The sequence below is a fragment of the Lissotriton vulgaris genome, chromosome 12, assembly GCF_964263255.1.
Source record: "Lissotriton vulgaris chromosome 12, aLisVul1.2, whole genome shotgun sequence".
Lineage (NCBI taxonomy): Eukaryota > Metazoa > Chordata > Amphibia > Caudata > Salamandridae > Lissotriton > Lissotriton vulgaris.
In genome coordinates, this window is record NC_141700.1 from 297,839,742 (window position 1) to 297,860,567 (window position 20,826).

Here is a 20,826-nt window from a genome sequence, read left to right on the forward strand (position 1 = left end):
ACAGTGGATTTGCCTGCTGTTGTTGTTGTTGCTGCTGCTGGGCCTGAAATGAAGTAGCCTTGCCAAACCCCCGAAATCTACGGTAATCAACGCCTCTAGGTTGGGACTGCAGGCCTAATGATCTAGCAGTGGCCCTACTATCTTTAAAGCGCTGCAGCTCTGAGTCTGCTTTGGTTCCAAAGAGTCGCGAGCCATCAAAGGGTAAATCCAAAAGGGTGGCCTGCACATCCGGATAAAAAACAGACCCGCTTAGTCAGGCGTGTGTCCTAGTTGCCCCTAAGGAACCCATCTCTCTAGCCACAGAGCACAGCTGTGTCAAGCCCAGATTGAATAACCTGGCGAGTCCCAGCTTGAGGGTCTGACAGAACCTCTGCAAAGTGGCCCTGAACGTCCCCTGGAAGTTTAGGGATCACCTCCATAGCCGAATCCAACAAAGCATGAATGTAGCGACCCAGTTGGCATGTTGCATTTGTCAATTTTAAAGCCATACTGGCTGATGAAAATACCATCTTATCTGATTGTTCCATCCTTTTTGATTTCCTGTCACCAGGCATGGATGGAAAAGAGCCAGAGGATTGTCTTGTAGAGCATGACGCCTGAACTACCAAGCTCTCAGGAGATTGATGTGCAGATAAAAAAGCTGGATCCGCAGATGCTACTTTGTACCATCTTGCCCCAGATCTGGACACAGCAGGGGCAGTCATAGATTTCTGCTATACTTCTAATATGGGTTCCGTCAAATCCTCATTAAATGGGAGAAAAGGCTCTGTCACAGATGAAGGATAGTGGGCAACTGCAAGTCCAGAACATCAGCCAACTTTATGATAATTGAGTGGTAAGAAGAGACCTGCTATGAAGGAAGGCCCTTAGGAGAAGAGAGTTCCCACTCTGGAGACGTATCTAGCCCACTAGCTTCCGGAACACCCTCAAACCTCTGCATGGGATCAACAATGTCACCCTCTTCAGCCTCTTCCTGTTGCTCCTGGAATTCTTCCTCCCCCAGAAGCCTCTGTGCCTCCCTTCTTTATCTCAACTTGGGTATAGGCATCGGCAGTGCCAGATGTAGTGCCTGCAACTTTGGGGTAGGCGTCGATGGGGGCTCTACAGGGATATTTGAAGGTGCTGTGTAAAGCCGAGGCGGTGCCAGACTGAGCCCAACGGTGCCAGAGAATATTCTATTCTTCCCTCCGGGGATTGCACCAGCATCCAGAACCTCGGCGCCGGGATAGGCCAACTCAGGGTGATTGGCAAGAACAACATGGAAGGTGCCAGTGCAAAATGAGGTGGTAAGCCTCCCAAGTTGCAAGACAGCGGTCCAATGGGGCCAACAGGTGCACCAGAAGGGTTAGTCCCCCTGGCGAACATGCCATACATCGCATTTAAGAAATACAAAGGATCCGTACCTGGAACCGGAAAGGCTGGGTATGGATCCGGTACTGCCTGTTCAGGAACAGCTTGAGGCTGTAAGACTGGTCCTCACTGCGGAGCCAGAGACACTGGAGCTGAATGCGGAGTGGTCAGAGGTGAAGGCGTCGCTTTTCTGGGCATCAGAGAGCCTCTCGGAGTCAGAGAGTGAGTTTGAGTCACCTGAGGGGAAGGGGAAGATGAGACTTCATCCTTTCTGTGATGTCGTGGAGTTGGGGACCCTGACTATGGCGACTTGTCCTTAGAAGAACGACATCTGGAGCCATGATGTTGCTTCTTCTTGTGCTTCCTCAATGACTTCAAGGAGTGCAGAGTCGGTGACTTGGACTTCAATCTTGTCCTTCTTCGGCCAGTCTCCTGCTTCTTCACCCTGGTCCTTAACAACTTGGCCTCCCTCTCTTTGAGGGCCTTCAGATTCATATGCCGGCATGACGAACATCCTTCGACGTCGTGGTCAGATGACAGGTCCAAAAGACAATTATCACGGGGTCTGTGATGAACATATGACCCCTGCATTTCCTAAAAGGTTTAAAACCAGATTTCAGCAGCCACTGCACTGCTACCATTTCAGAAATGGAGAGCCCTGGAAAAACTGTTACACGTCGACGGCACAGAAAAAAAGGGAACTGACGTCAGAACGCCAATGAGGTCTTCTTATGGCTCCAATAACGTTGTGCAGGGTTGCGAGCTGAGCCATTCCATTGTGACGTCCTTAGCGACGTGGGAGAGCTATGGAGAAGAGTTTTTGTGCAAAGCTGCGCAAGGGGTCATTTAAACGGGTGAGGAATTCACAGGCAGATGTATCCATCAAAAACAGCGTATAAGTAGCCTCTGGACAGCAAAACTATCACTTAGGTTAAACATATATATTACAGTGGCTGAGGCTGTCCTGCAGTGAATTAGAGTGCTGCTGGAGCAAAGTGTCCCCCCTTTGAAATCAAGGGAATGCCTTTTTTTTTTAGAACCAGCTTCTTCTATCAATTTTCCCCATCTTCACTATTCTATTTTAAATAATGTTTCAAATGTATTTTTCAGTTCAACACATAGATTTCTAATGCACCACTCTGGTGTTTGTGATCCATAGTAGCCTTTTTTGCTAATTACCTTTGGGGCTGTTTCATTATTTTCATATGTGCACAGCTGCCATGCCATGAGAGGCTATCAGACAACCTTGCTACTTAGCCGGTAACATTTTCTATTCTGGGACTTGTGGGTTTGCTTTACACTTGTCAGAATAAGCTCAAAAGCTCCATACCTGTACTTCACAGATACACTGTTTGTAGAGACACTAGCATTATATTTCTAGTTCTCCCACCACCCGTACATTGTAATTATTATTCTTATATGTATGTTCAATATCAAGTAACACAGTTTATATGTGACCTATGTCTGGGCATTCCTGTAAGGCCAAACTGGTCCTGGGTTGCTTCTTTGCTTCTATTCTATTGGAGCAGGGTCAAGACAGATTTTCATATGGCTAGGTCCTAAGTGAAATGGCACGGTGAGGCAAAAAGCAATAGACTAGTATGGGGACTGAGCTATTGCCAGTGGCTGAGATTAATTCAAGCATTCCATCTATCACCTTGATTTTTATGCTTATCACCTTGATTGTTATGCTCTAGGTGTGATGGTATGCCCAGATGTGGAACATATGTTCTCAGTGCTAGAGGAACCAACTATTACCTGGCTGATGAGCCCTAAGGAGGTTATAACGGGTCCTGGGTTGCTTATGTTCTGGCTCAAGGAGGACCTGGCCTTAAAGTTCAAGCTGGACTTTTACCATTGGAGGAGGGTCAAGACAGATTTGCATATGGCTGTGTCCCAACTGAGGCGGCATGGTGGGCGAAAAATTATGTAGTAGAATGTAGCCCGAGTAATTGCCTGTGGCTGAAGATTAATTCAAGTATTCTATGCATCACCTTGTTTTCGATGCCCTATTTAGAAGAGTGCCATTCGATGATCTTGTGAAATTGGAGCCAATGTGTGGCTAAACCTTTGTAAATTAATTATATATCAGTGGGTTTGTCATCTGGACTTCGTTTGTGATTGTTACACTAAGGGCCTACTCACGATGGTGGTCAAACAAGCATCTGACCACTGTTGTTTTAGAGCAGGAACCATCTGACAGTCAGTCAGTGGTTCTGTCGGTGGTTCTGCGCCCCCTATTACAATACGACCGCCATGCAGGCAGTCGTAAAATGCATTTTCCAAGTGTGGCTTGTGCTGCGTCCCTGGAAAAGAGCCATAGCACGAGCCACACTTCAAAAGGCATATTGTGCACATCAATGCACTGTGTGTAAGGCACCACGTGGTGCCTTACACACAGTACAATAATTTGTGTGGGGGGCCCTACATGTGTCCCCCAGGCCTAATAGCAGAGGCCAATGGGTAACGGGGGGGTCCTGCTAGGGGCCACCAAAGTCCCACTCCAGCTGCCTTTTCATGGCGGGCGGGCAGACCGCCATGAAAAGGTAATCAAAATGGGCCATCGTAATCCCTACTGTGGTGCCTCTGCAGGCACCACCCCGATTGTAGGGAATGCAATCTGACTGATGGGCTCAAGCATCGGTTGGTCCCTCCGATAGATGCAGTCCGACCGAAAGCATCATAGTGCGGCAGTCGGACTGCCCTACTGGATGTCGGTTGGATCACCAGCGATGGCTTGTCGGTAGTGATCCTACCATCATCGTAATCAGGGCCGGACTGAGAACCAAAACCGGCCCTGGTAAAGAGCTCGGCCGGCCCCCTGGGGGTGCGACCGAGCTGTTTGTCGGGCCGGTTTTCGGACGATTTTGTTACAGGCCCGGTTTTGAAGCTATGCTGCAAAAACGGCCTGTAACAAAAAAACGCCCCCCTGGGCCCAAAACCGGCCCCCACCCTTGTGGCACACCGGGGGATTTCCCGGTGCCCGCAACGGTCAGTCCGGGCCTGATCGTAATCACGCCCTAAATTAAGTTGACATTTCTTTAAAACCTCAATTTTTAATGTGTCTACGTTTTGTGATATATGTGATGCTTTGAGCATGGGTACTGGCAAGTGTCATCAGTTTACTTCTCATCATTGTTGCAGTTGTGTGGTTCCGGTGAGAGTACACCTACCTTGCTGGAGATTGACAGTACTGACAGCCTATCAGAAGTTATGGACACAGGAAAAGATGAGGAAACAAAGAATGAGAAAGAGGTATGGAACATCTTGATAAGTCTGAAAAAAAATACAAGTTTGGATTTTGATGTGTTTAAAACTGGGACTGTCCATTGCAGAAAGAAATCTTGTCTAAAGAAAAAATATATGAATGTAGACAGTAGAGATTCTAGACGTCTAAGATCTTGGGCTAAAGTCTCGGACAGAACAACCATCTATCATGTTACAAGATCCCAAGATCCCTCAGACGGGGGCAGCCAATGTACAACATAACCGTAACCAAAGTAAGAGCAATGTGTGAATGTAGATCTGAGAGTTCTCAGGCTAAGGTCTCAGAGAATACCTATTAATCAGCTAACTAATGGCTATACAAGCAGTCTGTAGACAGCAGAGTTATTTCATGGTTTCACACAATGCGAACCAGGAACGTGAGACAAATTGTGAACCTCTATCTGTAATTAATACTGATGGCAGCTGATGAGAGTATGCCTCATGGTTCATAAACAATGAGATCAATCATGTGCTGAGCATATTTTTCACAGTTGTATTAGGTGGCCCATATAGACAGATGATCTACTATTGTGAGAACAACAGTTGTCCCATCTTGAGCCTTGGGTAGTTCTACTAAAAAGCCCATTGCCACAGTACGCTATGGTCAAGGAGATACCAGACGTGGGTACAATAATCCAGTGGATAGTACATGAGGGGTTTTCCCTTGGATGCTAGAGGAACATATCTCTACATATCGCTACCTAGGATATGGATGACCTCCAACATTTTCTTTTTAGTATTAATGTTTTCTGGGGGTCCTGGAAGATTAGTCAATATACAATTGTGACACATGTGCAAGGCTTGCAATTGAAAAGATCTGTCACATAGATACAGGCAATTTTCCAAATAATAAAGTCCTTTCTTAAATTCCTAGTTGAGGATTGACTGTTAACCACTTTTCTTGAGTATTTTGATCAAATATTCTTGAAGATTTTTTCAGAGATATTTTATTTTTCATGGGTGATATGTGATTACAAAATCATAATCACTGAAGAACAAAGCCCAGAGTAATTGTCTAACAGTAAGTGCTCGAGCTGAGTTGAAGAATTGCAAATTTCAATGGTAAGAATATATGGTAAGACTATTGACACCATTCTTCCAAAAACTGCTTTAATTTTCAGTAATTTAAGGTCTACGATTGGGTAATTAAGATCTACAGGAAGGAGCTTTATTGAGTAAACGGCCACTGGTTACTATTTATCTGTATCCTTATTTCATTGAGATAAGATACCTCCAATAGCAGTTAAAGAGGCATCTATTTCAATGACATAGGGTTGAGTCAGGTCTGAATGAAATAGCAAGGGGGCTGTGGGCTGTGGTGAAACTTTTGTTAACCTTTGGAATGCCTGCTCAGCTTCTAAATCCCAATGACGTTGTTCTCCCATGCCCAATAGAATGGTATTTGGTGGTATGATTGCTGAGAAATATTTGATGAACTGCAATTAAAATTGATGAATCTCAAAAAGGTTTACATCTAACACACACAAGGAGAAGATGTCCAAACCCCAATTGCTTTGATCATTTTTTGATCCATCCTAAAACCTTCCAGTCTAAATATGTATCCCTAAAATGTAACTAGTGTGGCATGAAAAACTCCCTTCTCTAGTTTTGCATAGAGATCATGTTGGCGCAGTCATGTTTGGCATGGTACGGTAGTGACTGAGAAAAAATGAAGATGTCATCTATGAAAACTATGCAACAAACATCAATAAACTCCCAAAGCACTTTATTGATGAAAGATTGAAAGACTGTGAGGTTATTGCAGAGCTTCCATTTGTCACTCTTTTGGACTTTAACTAGATGATAGGCAATCTGCAGGTCCTCATTGGTATTGATTACTGTATCCCTGATTTGGTCTAAAAGACTAGGGATAAATGGCAGGGGGTGTTGGTTTTTAACATTGATTCACGGCACAGCAATCTATTCAAGATCACAGTTCTTCCCATTTTTGGGAACAAAAATAGTGGGGATAACACAGGCGAGTCTGAATGCCTCTTGAAGCAGTTGACCAGATAATCATCAAAATACTGGAGCAAATGCTTGTTTTCTGACTTGATCAAGCAATAAACTCGACTACACAGTAAACTGGACTCATGAATTAAGTCGATCCTACAATTGCAGTCATATTATAGTGGTAGAGTATTTGCCTTTCTTTAGCAAATATATCTGCTAAATCTTGGTATTACTCCAGAAGATTTTCTATCACAGGGGTTTCTCTGGTTGAAGACTACAACTTGTGTACATGAACTAACCACTCTCCAATTCACTGTCCAGAACTGGAATCATTACAATATGTTTTACCAAAACTAGCTCCCAAAGTTATTTATTTATTGGACCAATCTATCTGAGGATAGTGTGTTATCAGCAATAAAAAGCCAATAATGACTAGGAATTGAGGTGCACTGATCAAGTTGAAGATTATCTCTTTCTTATCCTGATTTTCACAAACCATTATTAACTTCAGAATATGGTGTTGAATTATTCCTGGAGAAAGTTCCTTAATGTCTCCTACTCTTATTGTCTCCGACTTGTCTTTAGCTACTGTGGGATACTCAGATTTCTTTCAAATTTGATCTCTAGAGAATTTTCTGCAGCTCCTGAGTCTATTAAGATTTCTACCTTCCAAACTCAACTGGGCTCCAGGAACAATTTTGTAGGAATATTTAGGTAGTGATAAGCTGGAACTATGAGGTGTTTGGAGGTCAATCTCAAAGACAAACCAGGCTGGAAGACCTCCTTTTCTAGTGAGCAATTTTGTTTTTTGATCCACCAACTGTGGCTGCGGCCATAGTTATTGTTTAGGAAGTTTTTGGCTTAGCAGGTCTTAAACCTTAATAAAATGGCCACTTTTGCCACAATATAAACACTGGCTCAGTTTTCTTCAGTTTTCCTTTTCCTCTTTAATTAGAGAACCACAAGTTCCACCAATTGGCATGGTGTCCTTCCCCTTCATCACTTATGTATGCATTTTTTCTTGGAGTTTGATGACTTTACTGTCAGATCCTTTCTACTTTTCTGAGTTTCTCTCCAAAATTCAGTGATTTAACGTAATACTTATTGAATAAACTCATAATTTCAATCATCTGAGGATCTACAATTTGAGATAAGAGTTCTTTTAAATCCTTTCTAAGGCCTCGCTAGAAAAGAAAAGTAATTTTTTCTTCCAGCCAATTAGTTTTCACTACTAGACAGTTAAAGGTGGACATATAATGTAACAGGTAACAGAAACATTGCTTTAGATGTAAAAGCTTGTTATCTGCTACTTATACAAAGTTATAACAAGCAAATAATTTTCACATTTCTTCTGTGAAGTTGTTATAGTTTTAAAGAGGGGTCTTTTTCTACAAGAGGGAAGTACCATAAGACTGCATCCCTACCTTAGGTAGTAAAGTACAAAGGCCACCTTGATGGCCTCATCAGGAAAGCCTAAAGGACGCACCATAAAGTGTAGGCAATACTTGTTTAAAAAAATTCTAACTTACCACTATACCTATAGACATGTTCTGGCAAAGCTAAGGTGATTGGAGATGTGAAGACTTGAATTTTTGTATTTTTTGGTGATGAAGCCCTTAAGTCTGATGGCAAACCCTTGTATTGGGGATCTGAAAGCTAGCTGGTTTTAACAATGTTTTGTTCCCTACTAGCATTGGGTGTGGTCTTGGCCAAGCCCCCACAGGAGTGGGAATTAATTGTGCTTGAATGGCTGTGATATCTTGTCTCAAGCTTTGATTCTCAGTGTGAATAGCTGTTAACTTGAAAGCTTAATGCAGGAGATACAATATTGTACAGGGGAGGATTATGTGGTGGGCTTTTTCTTCTTTCCAAATCCAAACCATGCAGACTCACACATGATTTTGCCTGCATCATTATCCTGTAGGGGCAATATGAATCCCTCTTCACATGTTCGTCCTACTCTCTAGTTGATTCCACTTAGCAGCCAGAAGGGAAGCTCTAGATTAGGGAAGAGGGCAAGCCAGCATTGTTGTTCATGAAGAGCTGGAGCTTACTACTGTTGAACCTTTGGAAAATAAGTGCAACATTTGCCTAGTTGAAAGCTATTTTTCTAGCCCTTGGGTTTTCTTTCGCTAAGTAGCCTCAGACCCAAGAACTCTTGCCTCTCCTGACTTGAAATTAACTACTTGCTCTTGCTGGCTTTCTTCTCTCTTTAACCGCTGTTGTTTTTGGGGGCACAATTTGCACTCAGCAAACCCTGGTGGGACTGCTGTCCCAGGGTTTAACACCTTTACTCCTTGCTGCCCGCATATGTTCAGGATCCTTCAACACCCTGTTGGGAACTACCAGTCCCAGGGTGGAACACTGTTCAACCCGGAACCATGAGCGAGGGGGAGGCATTTGTTCTACTCTCACGCATAAAGTGCTGCCTAACCCCCGCGGTGCGGCCCACGCCGGGGCCCATCCAGCACCCGTCGGCAACAGAAGGAGGTGGGGCAGCCCACCCCCTTGCGTTTGCCCTCGGGATCATCATCTAAGTGATAGCTGTGGAAATAACTAGTCCTATGGTGAATCGTATGGACTGTATTACAACACCCGGATCACCCAATTGAACTGCCAACACAATCGGAAAGTAAAGCACCCAAAATTGGGAAACAAGGTACTGTCTCTCAACACAAAAAGCACCATTTGCATCTGGGGTATAGCGCACCCACGCTACATAAAAACATTTACATGAGGCTCGCTTTGTTGAAGAAATGTAATATTCTTCTTGCATAGATTGTGGGGCTGTGGTTCTTGGCTTATTTATTTATTTATTTGTACATTGTCAAACTGTGATAAAGGTTGGACCTTATGTGTGGCAAGTTTTGGCAACATTTTATTACATAAATACAGCTGAACAGGGCACTGTTAATTTAAAGCTTTCCAAGATTCCCCCCCCCCTTACTCCATAATCCAAACAGTATTTAACCCCCTTACAGAAATGGGAAAGAGAAAGTATAAAGCCAGGTTACTTCAGATAAGTCCCAAAATACGCTCCTGAAGTATATCACAAGGCCCATGGGGGCGATCGAAAAGCAAATATCAACGGTCGAGGAGGCATTACATATAAATAATGATTGTGTCTCTACCTTGAAACCCGCACCCTATGAGCATCATGATCCCCAAGTATCTGACCATACATCAGAGAATCACATTAGCTGTGTTGACAATACTAATAAAGATACTGGCCCTAGAAAAGAGCATAATAAATACAGTAAAACTAATGTAAACAGTTGCATCCAATACCAGCCCGAAACAATTTCTCCATCAAAGTCCAATTCTCCCCCCTCCCGAAACAGGTCAGAAAGCCATGGATCAACCCCCCTGGAATTCGTACAATACCAGAGAAAGTGCGACCAAAACAAGTTATTACCCACCCACCTGCCACAGAACATCCGGCCCTTACCCCGGTATATTCAAATATAGACTCAAGGGCTGCTAATAATTGATAAATTAGATAACCTAGCTGAAAACATTAAAATATTAGACCACCATGGCAATGATATCTTGGGTTCCATACATTCCCGGCTTGCTAAGGTTGAAACAAGAACTTACTCATGTCCAGAACTCCTGAACATTCGTGCCACCGCCAATGTTCCTAAAACTCGGGATAATGTGTCACACTCAGATTTACTTGATACTTCAACGCAAACTGATTCAGAACCAAGTTATACATTAGCAAATGGGTTTGGTTCACAAGCCTTTAACCACCTAGGCACACATACTAATAGAATAGTGGGCAAGGTGACCACAACTGCACACGCATCCCAATTGGAAGATAGAGGAGGACGTAAAAGTGGCAATGCTGTAACACCTCGAGTTTCAAATGATCATCAAACTGATTATACGGTGCGTGCATCGGATTGGTTGGATCGACGGCCCGCAGCTACACCGTACGTAGTATTATTAATGAACGTTCCTCCCCTTCCTAAAGATAGCAGAGAAAATTGTGTTTCGTTAAGAATTAAATCATTGAACTGGCTGGGCGCCCGAACAGAGTTAACCAACCACTTATTCATTGAATTGAAAATGGCAAGAAGGGTTAAATGGGTAGGGAGTGGAGTAAAACCATTACCTGGTGATTGCATTGTTTTAACCTTCAAGACACCACTGTTAGTTGAAACTAAGCATGAGCGAATTTTGCGGATCTCGCGTTCGCGAATTTTGCGGATTTGCGGATTCGCAATCCGCAAAATCCGCGAATTCCCGCGAATTTGCGGATTTTTTTTTTTTGTGTTCGCCCGTGTTTCTGCCAGTTCGCGAGGGTTTTGTACACTTTCGCAAATTGCGAACTTACCTGTCGGGTCGCAAGTTTCGCGAACTTGTTGTTTCTACGTGTCCAGCCTGTTTGGGACACTCTTCTTCATCACTGCCACTCTCTGTCACCACTGCCACTCTCTGACTACTCATGCCACCCTCTGGCCCACCCATGCCACCCTCTGTTTCATCACCACACCCTCTGGTTGTCCAGTGTACATTATTTTCGGCAAAGCAAAGCACACCTTCCCTGCCTCAAGTGACCTGAATTAATTTGGGGCTGATTAATGTGTCACAGAATATTTTTTTAGCTGGCACCTGCTTCCTTAGTGCGCCCTGATTAGTGATCTTTTGCACTTGCTAAGTGCTTTCATTGTTGCAAAATTAGTTACAACACCTGCCCTGCCCCAACTGACAATAATGAATTAGGGGCTGATTAATGGATTTTAACTTCCAGCCTGGCTCCTGCTTGTCTCCCTTAGCTGTAATTCAGGACCTTTGTGGCATATGTGTAACTATTCTGAGGTTCAGAGCAGGGTCACATAATAGTTTCAACTGGCAACTGAACTCTGGAGGGGCCCCTCAGGAAGCACTACAGGAAATGGCTACTAATGATGAGCCTGAACTTTTGAACCTGGTAAGTAGTTACTTTCAGTTTTGCTAAAATCGTATTTCTGCAATTTTGCACTTATTCGCGGGGCGCGAACTCACGTGAACTCACGCGAACAGTGCGAGCAGTGCGAGCAAAATCCGCTGCTCGCGGATTTGCGGATTTTGCGGGAGATTCGCAAATCTCGCGGATTGCGGATTTCCCGAAAATCCGCAAAATCCGCGAGCGGAACGGATTTTCCGCCCATGCCTAGTTGAAACCATCCTGAAAGGAACTAGAACTACTAACATACACTCAGATATGATTGCAACCATCCCACTAGGATATTTTTACCAACCGAAATCCTATACCAATGATGTAAGACCTATGCCAATATCTGTACAGAGGTCAAGGATGGATCATAGTTATCCTGTTCAAACCTCCAATTACTTTCACTGCTTAGCATCCTTAGATGTTTTAGACTGACTTGATGACCATTTTTCCATGGGTAACAGAGAGATCAGTAAGACGTCACTCCATGGATAAGGTTACTGAGGGCAAATCCCTTAATTTGGCAATTAAGGAAGCTGGACCATCTATAGAAGTTACGATAGACATAGAGAGGATAAATGTGAACTATTAGGATTCCTAAGCTGGAATGTGGCCGGTCTGAAGAGGAATAGGTTTAACACAGAATGGATAGAGTTTGTAACAGGTAATCAAATCCTTTCCTTGCAGGAGACGTGGCTCACCGAGCCTCTTCACATTAACGGCTTTAGGACGTATTTTACTTCGGCCATCCACTCAACTCAAGGGCGGGCAAAGAGGGGACTGTGTATCTTCGTGTCGAAAAGTGTTCGATGTACTAGTATAAAATGGTTATCTATAATCCATTTTATGAATTACTATTATGTAAGTCGCAATGGTCAACAAGACTAGCTCTAATCAATTGTTATAATATTGCCACAACAAGGGAAATTATAGATACCCTGAACCGTTTGAGTATGGAAATGGAACACATTATAACAGGCAGCAATACCCAAACTATCATTTATTGGGGGGTCACTTTAACATGCAACAATGTCATACCCAGATGGATAAAATATGAGGTCTGGTGCATCAAGAAGGTGACAACCAGCCCCATTTTAGCCACAGATGTTATGGGGGCAACCTTAATGAAACAATGTCCACATTCAGTTTGGTTTTTGCTAATGAAATTACCTCCCCGTTCGTGGCTCGTAAGACAACTTTTCATGGTAGGAAAAGTCAGCGTATTATCGATCACATCCTAATCTCCTATAAGTATTTAGGCTACCTTTTTAACTTTAATACGCACTCAATGCCACTTAGTGACCATTTCCCACTGAGTATACACATTAATATGGCACTATTTATTAGTATTAAATTTGTTTATTGACAAGAAAAACCCGGGCATAAGAAAATCACAATCAAGTTCGCCTACAACCCAGCGGGCCGGCGTTGAAGCTCAGTTGTATGACAATGCAAAAATAAAATCCCAAGGGCTATCAGAAATTAAACACAGCAAGCCGTCTACAACCCTTACTGGGCCGGCCGCGTATTAAAGCTAGGGGCAAGGCGGTAAGAGGGCTGCATGCTAACCGGCCTATCCAGAAGGCCGTAATAATGCTAACTGGCCTATCCAGAAGGCCGTAATAGACCGCAAGCTCCCTCCACACCCATGCGACAACCCCACAAACTTACACGGGAAGGGCACAAGCCGTGAGTTCCTTCCACCGGCCCTGGGCACGCATGCAAACTGGGCAAATAATACAAGCAGGAAAAGGAGCCCCAGAAAGAACAACGCCCCCCACACCCAAACCGACCCAACCCCAGCCCCCCTACCCTCCCCATCCCCACTTGGCCCTGAGGTTCCGTGACGATCGTAAGTGGTGTTTTCGACTCGCACGAATATGGTCGAGTCTGGTATCTATGAACCGCAAATGACGAGTTTAGTGGGTGTACGCGTTTTCGTTGTGCTAGCCTAAACCGTTTGTTTGTTTCGTGGGTTTCTACATCCGAGCCCACGGGTTCCATCTCAGATGCGGCATCCATTTTGTCTCTTGCCCTCAAGTAGCCAGCGAACGGACGTTGTCCGCTTCGCGACCCTGGGATTCCCAAACTCTTGCGGAAGACATGCTTCCTTTGAAAGTGTCTTTATGATGAGGGGGACGGCACTGTAAGGCAGATGGCCCGCTCGAGGCTCATCTTGCCGTGCCGGTCTATTGTCTTAGTTGTGCATTCATTAAGCACATCCCCTTTGATGCCAGCAGCTCGTGTTTCCCGATACCACCCCTTTTACACCCTTTCGGATCTCCCCACTGTTTCTGTCTTCCTCTGCACCTGTTTCTGTTCCTTCCTCGATCTGTTTACTGCTGATTGGAATGTACTAATGGTGGGAAGATGGGTTTTTACAGTTGGGAGCTAGCAAACGTTTCTGTACTTATGTTCCGGGCCTTGAATACATGAAAAGCAACCCCTTATGGTCTTTACGATGGGAACCGAGTTGTAAACCTTTGTGTACTATGATATTCAATGCGTTAGAACTGTATAAAAGGAGCGGTCCACAGAGGCAAGTCGAATCAGACTCCTCGAACCTACACGTGTTGTACTTCCTGTGACTTCTGTGTTCCCTGCAGTAATAAACCTCGAATCTTTGACGCCGAAGGAAGTGTCCCGTGTCTCTGTCATTTGTACGCCGGAACAGGTTACCCACGAAGGTTTCAGGTGTTATCCCTGGCACCGCTGGGTCTTAAGAAAACCCAGTCCTTCACCCCCCCCACTACCCCCCAAGGTCCATGTCCACCACACACTGTTAACCTGCCGATCATCCCAATTCCATCCAGCTGACCCTATCTATGCCTCCTTACCCTGTGTCCGTAAGACGCAGCAATCGGAGATATCTGGGGCAAGTGACCTCCAGAAACTCAGAAGCCATCAGAGACAGGAATGGTTGCCACAACTCTGCATATCTAGCGCCCTCACCTGCTCTTGAGAGCGAGAGTTTTTCCATGCCAAGCACCATCCAGAGGCGTTGAAGCCACCCATGGTAAGTGGGGACTTGGATCGAGCGCCAGAGTGGCAAGATGTTCAGTCTCGCTGAGCCCATGGCAATGGCTTTTAATCGGCCCTACGAGAATGCAACTGGTAAGTTAAGGGGTTGGGGAGTCCCAGAAGAATGTACGAAGGAAACTGGGTATTTCCGTGTCAAAGTGGGAGTCCACATCGTCCAGGACCTGTTTCCAATACCCTGTGAGCAACGTGCAGTCCCATAGCGAATGCACCAATGTGCCCACTTGACCGCAGCCGCGCCAACATAGGGCGTCCTTGGCAGGATCCATTTCGTGTAGGCACTCAGGGGTGGTCAGGGGTGTAATACCAATAACTCGCCACCTTGGTGAGGGTGTCAGTGAGCCCCATATGGAACGCTGAATGGCGCACTCTATAGTATATCCCCTCCCATTCTTTATGTGTAAGTGTCCTCCCCAATTCCCTCTGCCAGCGCACCCTGCCTGCGCAGTAGGTATAAGTGTGTTTGTTCTGAAGCATCTTGTATGGATCAGAAATCAGTTGCTTGTCTGTTCGGTTCGTAATCAACCAACGCTCATAGGGCGTTAGTTGTCGGTTTGCCGACGAGCGCACCTGGTCACTGAGAGCCCAGTGCCGCACCTGGAAGTAACGGAGCCTCTCCGATTCCAGCATCCCGAACTCCTGACAGAACTGCACAAATGGAAGAATCCCCTCTGGGCTGTACTTGTGATAGAGGAACTGGCAGCTGGAAATCTTCCACCTAGCGAAGGCCACCTCGTCCAATCCCGGCTTAAAGTCCGGGTTCCCGAGTATGGGGGTGAGGGGTGAGGGAGAGTCGTGAGGTTATGGCTCACGTTCGTATGATCCCAGATCTCCAGCGGGACTCTCGTGACATAGGAGGCGTACAGGTTAGGAGGTCTGTGCCGTCTATGCAGAAAAGGGATCTCCTGTAGGGTTCTACCAGCAATGGCTTGATCATGGAACAACCAGTGCTTCCCCGACTCCCTCCTGCTCCACTCAACCAAAAAGCGTGGCTGCGTAGCTTGGAAGTATGCTGCCAGGTCCGGGACCCCGATCCCGCCTTGTTCAGGGGCCAGCATCGCCAGACGGAGTTTCAGAGGGGGCTTCCTCCCATTCCAAATGAACTGCGACAGCTCAGATTGCACCTGCTTTATCCAGCCCAAAGGAGGGTGGAGAGGGATTGTGCGGAAGAGATACAGAATCTGTGGGAGGCCAGAATCCCGGTATAGAGCTTGAGGTCGGCGTTTAGCAGTGAGATAGGTCGATATGCCCCACATGTCGTACGGTCCTTACCCGGTTTGGGTATCACCACGACTGAGGCCTCCAAGAGGTCCCTCAGGGATCGCACTCTGCTCCGAAAAGGAATTAAAAAGGAATGTAAGCATTGGTGCGACTTGAGCACAGAAGATCTTGAAAAAACTTGCTGGGAAGCCGTCCTGCCCAGGGGCCTTTCCAACTTTAAGACGGCAAATGGCCAAAATGACCCCCTCCGGTCGTATATCCCTCTCCAAATTCTCCACCTGCTCCTGTAAAAGAGCCAGGAGGGGGATCGAGGCCAAAAAATCAGTTTCTTCCCCGTCAACCGGGGGTTCGGTTGAATAAAGGTCCGCATAGAAGGAGCTAAAGGAGCTGGCAATGTCAGAATCCTCCATAACCCGCGTGCCGTCCTCTCGAACTATCTCCCGCACCGTACGCTGTTGCGTCACCTCCTGCAGCTTGTGCGCCAACAGTCGCCCACTCCTGCCCCCGCCTGTGTAATATGCATGGCGCAGCTACAGAGCCACGTATTCCGCCCGATCTAGGTCTAACGCTGCCAGCTGCTGCCCTACTGCCTTCAACTGTCGCCATATTCTCGGGGCGCCCGTTCTCCTGTGTATCTGTTCCAGTTCCCTGGTCCGTTGAGTGAGGTCGTCTCTCTTAGCCTGACTCTCTACATTCTCCGCTGCTGAGATAGCGATAAATTTCCCTCTGAGAACCGCCTTAAGCGCAGCCCACTGCATGTAGGGTGTTGTCTCGTCATTGTGGTTATGTAATAGGTAGTCTGTAATCACCCGCTGAATCTTAGCAACCACCTCCTCCCTGTGTAATAAAGTTTCCCGCAGCCGCCAAACCCTGCCACAGGCCTGAAAAGGACCAATGTTACTGGGGCGTGATCAGAAAATGAGGCAGTGCCTATGTCCACCTTAGTAACAAGCGCCTGAGTAGGCGCAGATGCAAGCAAATAATCTAAACGCGCATAGGACTTATGTGCATTGGAATAATACATATAATCCCTCTCCCCAGGGTGAAATTTGCACCAAAGATTGTGAAGACCCATTCCGCCAAACGTTCCAAGTCCTCTGATGAAAGAGCCCCCGTCTGGGAAGTACGCTGACACAACCTATCTAGGGCATTATCGAAAACAATGTTCAAGTCACCCCTAAGCACTATATAACGTCTACTGCGATCGTGATCTCTGTAAGTGCCCTATGGAAAAAATTGTCTTGGCCCTCATTGGGCCCATATACAGTGCCTATAGTGAGTGTGGAGCCCCCAATCGAACAACTGTAGGCTAACAGTTTCCCCTTGATCTCCGCAGCTTTGAGTAACACCCTGCCCCTAAACTTCTGAGCCAACAAGATTGCAACACCGGCCTTCTTAGTGGGGCTCGAGGAGAAGAACTGAGAGGGGAACCTACGAGATCGTAGGCGATGACAATCCTTGGGGAGAAGATGTGTCTCCTGTAGGAGACAAATGTCGGCCTGTGAGTGCTCTAAACATGGCAGTACTGCCCTGCACGTGACTGGGTTGTTCAGCCCTCGAACATTAAGTGTAAGTATTGTAAGATCCCTGACAGGCATCTAACCAGTAGAACACCCGACCAGCGATATCAAAGCCATAGAAGCAGACGGTGTAGCAGTATGTGAACACAGCCCCGCCCAGGGGCCCCTGGAGTAGAAACTAACTACAAACCCATACGGTCAGTGGACCATGGACCATTCCCCCCCTCTCCTTACCCAACCCCCAGAACCCCCCAAACAACAAAAGCACCATAAGTCCTTTATCTACAGATGATAGGGAAAATGTGAAACGGGGTAGTACACCAAAACTTCCAGTGGCCACTCTCCCGCCAACATCCAGGCATCAAATTAGGAAATCATAGCTCAACAATGAGCTTGACCAGTCAGTCATTGGGGTCCGAGCTGCCGCCTGTGGCCACCGCCTCCACCGCAGACCTTCGGCCTTCCGTTATTTCCTTCGCTAGGAGTTTCTTGACTCTCCATCGTCGCCTCTGTTGTCGCCATCCGGGCTTGGAGTCGTCCGTCTCCTGTACTGACCGCTGACCTTCCTCCTCCTCGGTGGGCGGATCGATACCCAACAAACGGCAGGCCTCTGAGACTGAGTGGAGCTGGCATTGCTTGTTATCTAGTCTGAAGACCAGACGAAATGGATGACCCCAACTGTAGGGTATCTGCTGCTGTTGCAAATGGGCCGTGACCGGTTTAAAGAGACGCCGCTTGTTTAATGTGAGGGCTGCCAAGTCCTGAAACAGCAGTGGGGAGTGGCCTTGGAAGGAGAGGGTATGCATCTGTCGCGCTTTCTGCAATATCTCCTCCTTCGTGCGGTAATCCTGGACGCAGACCAGAATGTCCGGTGGTGGAGCCGGCGAGGCCCTCAGGTGCGCCCAGTCAAGGCGTAGTTCAGATTCCAATGGGCGACCCAGGACGTGATTAAAGATTTCCCTTGCAAACTGAAACAGGCCCTTGGTGGTCTCCGACAGTGCCACATTCCGTTTGCGGATGTTATGCCTCCTAGAAGGGTTCTCCAGATCTTCCATGTGCAGTTGGAGGTCTACTTGCTGATCGTGGAGCCGTACAATCTCCTGCTGTAGGGCGGCTAGTTCAGTGTCTTTATCGTCATTCTTGCTCTCCAAGTCCGCCACCCGCTCGCCATTCCCGTCCACGTCTTTCCTCACATCCCTGATCTCTCCTGCAAACTCAGTTTTTAGGGCATGGATGTCCTCCCTCAATGTCGTGAAGAGGTATTCAAGGAACGCTTTCGTGATAGGCTCCGAGCTTGCCTCTGCCTCCGGCCCCATCTGTACCACGGCTGACGCCATCACATCCGTCTGCTGGGCCGTTTGTGCTTTCGCGAAGAGCTCCTTTACCGTCTTTTCCTTGCAGCCTCTGGCAGTAGACATGGCACGTCAGTCACTCCGGTGCCCACCTCCTGCACTCCTTCACCACCCACTAGATCGTACCCTCGGGAATGACCAGGCGTGCGCCACTATGGATGAGCTCTCCGCACCACTTGTTCCACCAGCCGGCCCAATGCGGAATGTCTCCAGCAGCACCTCTCCAGCTCCGGGCTGCTCCCAGCACCGCCGCTCCACCTGCACACCCGGCCCGCTACAGGCCCCAGCCAACCGCAGGCCCTGCACTCGCCGCTCCCCACCGCTTATCCTTCCCGTAGGCAACCAGGCCTCACTGCTGCAGCGCGCCCTCCAGAACCATTGGCCTACCACTCCACAAGTCCACTTCTCGTTGCAGGACTGTCCACGGTGACCCACCTCTGGTCCCCTGCCGCCGCTGTCCAAATCCAACGTCTCAATCTGTATCCCCAGGCAGCCCAGCACCACTTCGGCCCCCGGGATCACTGGCTGTCAATGCGCTGGTCCGGCCTCTGGTGTGCCTGCCCCCACCACAGGGCAGACCCCCTCCACTGCTCCTCACCGGACGCAAGTGCAGACTGATTCCAGGCCAGAGCGGCCCCTGCTCACCAGCCCCTGCTGCCACGCTGCTCACAAATCTCTAGTAGGGGGCCCCCCGCACCGCTCACCGTACTGTTGGCGTCGTCCTGTCTGTGCGGTCACCCCGGGGCACAGCCGTCACGCTGAGATCTTCCTAGTGGCAAAGTGGGAGCCCCAGCCAACTCCACTCGCCAACCACTCCCGGCTCTGCTCCGACGAGCTCAAAATGGCGGCCAGCACTTTCTCTGACATCCCCAGACACCGGTTGCCGCCGTCCTCTACCTCCAGGCAGTGCCAGACCCCGCCACTGCCTCTTCTCTTAGGGCCCTGCACCAAGGGATGCCAAGTTGGGCCAGACCCAGGGCGGTAGCTGCTTACTGGTCTCCACTCACTGCCCCCTGCAGCACACTACAGTCCTGGGGCAAGCCGCAGCCCCTCCGCTCCACTTGCCGCCTCCTAGCGACTCAGCAGTGTCGCACTAGCTTCCAGGGCCACAGCCGTCTCGATGGAGTCGCTCCGGCACCACCGGGAAGTCCTGGCCAGCACCACTCGCCTGTTCCTCACGGCTCCGCTACGCCGGGCCCAAGATGGCGGCCAGCGCTTGCTCCGAAGTCCCCCAATCGCTGAGTACCTCCGTCTCCGCCTTCAGTCGGTACCAGTCCCTGCCGCTGCCTGCTCCCTCAGGGCCTCACAACCAGGGACGCCTCGCCGGTCCGGTCCCCAGGCGGCTAAAGCACACTCTCGTGGCCTCTTCTCTCCGCCGTTCACACCACCCTCGGAGTCCAGGGCAGGCCGCGGCAACGCCACTCCGCTCTCCGCCGCTCCGCTTTCCGCCTCCTGGCGACTCCACACTTTTGCACGGCTGCACCGGAGGCCCCACTGGCACCTCCTGACTTCGGCTACACCTGGTCTCCCAGTCTAAGCACCACGGGAGGACCGGGATTTGCAGCTATATCGGTCGTCGGCCAGAGCACGGAAAACCTCCATCTGCTCACGTCGCCATCTTGGCCACGCCCCCCTGGCACTTTTTTTTAAACAGAGACGTAGTAGTATACAAACAGACAAGTGAGTATGACTCAAGCTCAAACACCGAAATTACGACGCCAGCAGTCACCACTCACTCCACGCCAGTGATCACACACCTGCTTCCAGGCCATCCCGAAGCCGACCCTTGGACCCTTCTACTGCCAGAACTGCCACTACAACAGCCTCCAACCCACCACCACACCCACTGAGGTAGGTCGCAACAGCCTCTGATGCCTTCTACTCAACACCCGCTCCACCCGGCATCGAACTCTGTGACCTGCTCGACTCCACCTTTCTAGACATCGCCTTCCTGACGGAGACCTGGATGAACCCCTCCTCGGCACCCGACATCGCCATAGCCATCCCTGACTGCTACAAGTTCACCCGCAGGGACCATACCAACATAACAGGAGGAGGAATCGCCATTGTCTACAGAAACACCCTTAGAATCTCAACCAGCACCGACGACATGCTTATCACCGCCGAACACCAGCACTTCCAGATCCACACCGACCCCAACACCACCTTCAGAGGAACCCTCATT

The 20,826-nt window shown here is 48.0% G+C and overlaps 1 protein-coding gene across 1 annotated transcript in view; it reads left to right on the forward strand.

Moving 5' to 3' along the window:
• The window catches only part of LOC147674007 (uncharacterized), a 640,165-nt gene that overhangs the window by 239,812 nt on the left and 379,527 nt on the right, over positions 1–20,826 (forward strand). The window contains exon 10 of the mRNA XM_086945549.1: positions 4,495–4,605. Within this exon, the coding sequence (XP_086801675.1) occupies positions 4,495–4,605 (111 nt within the window). The remainder of the gene's footprint in view (positions 1–4,494; positions 4,606–20,826) is intronic.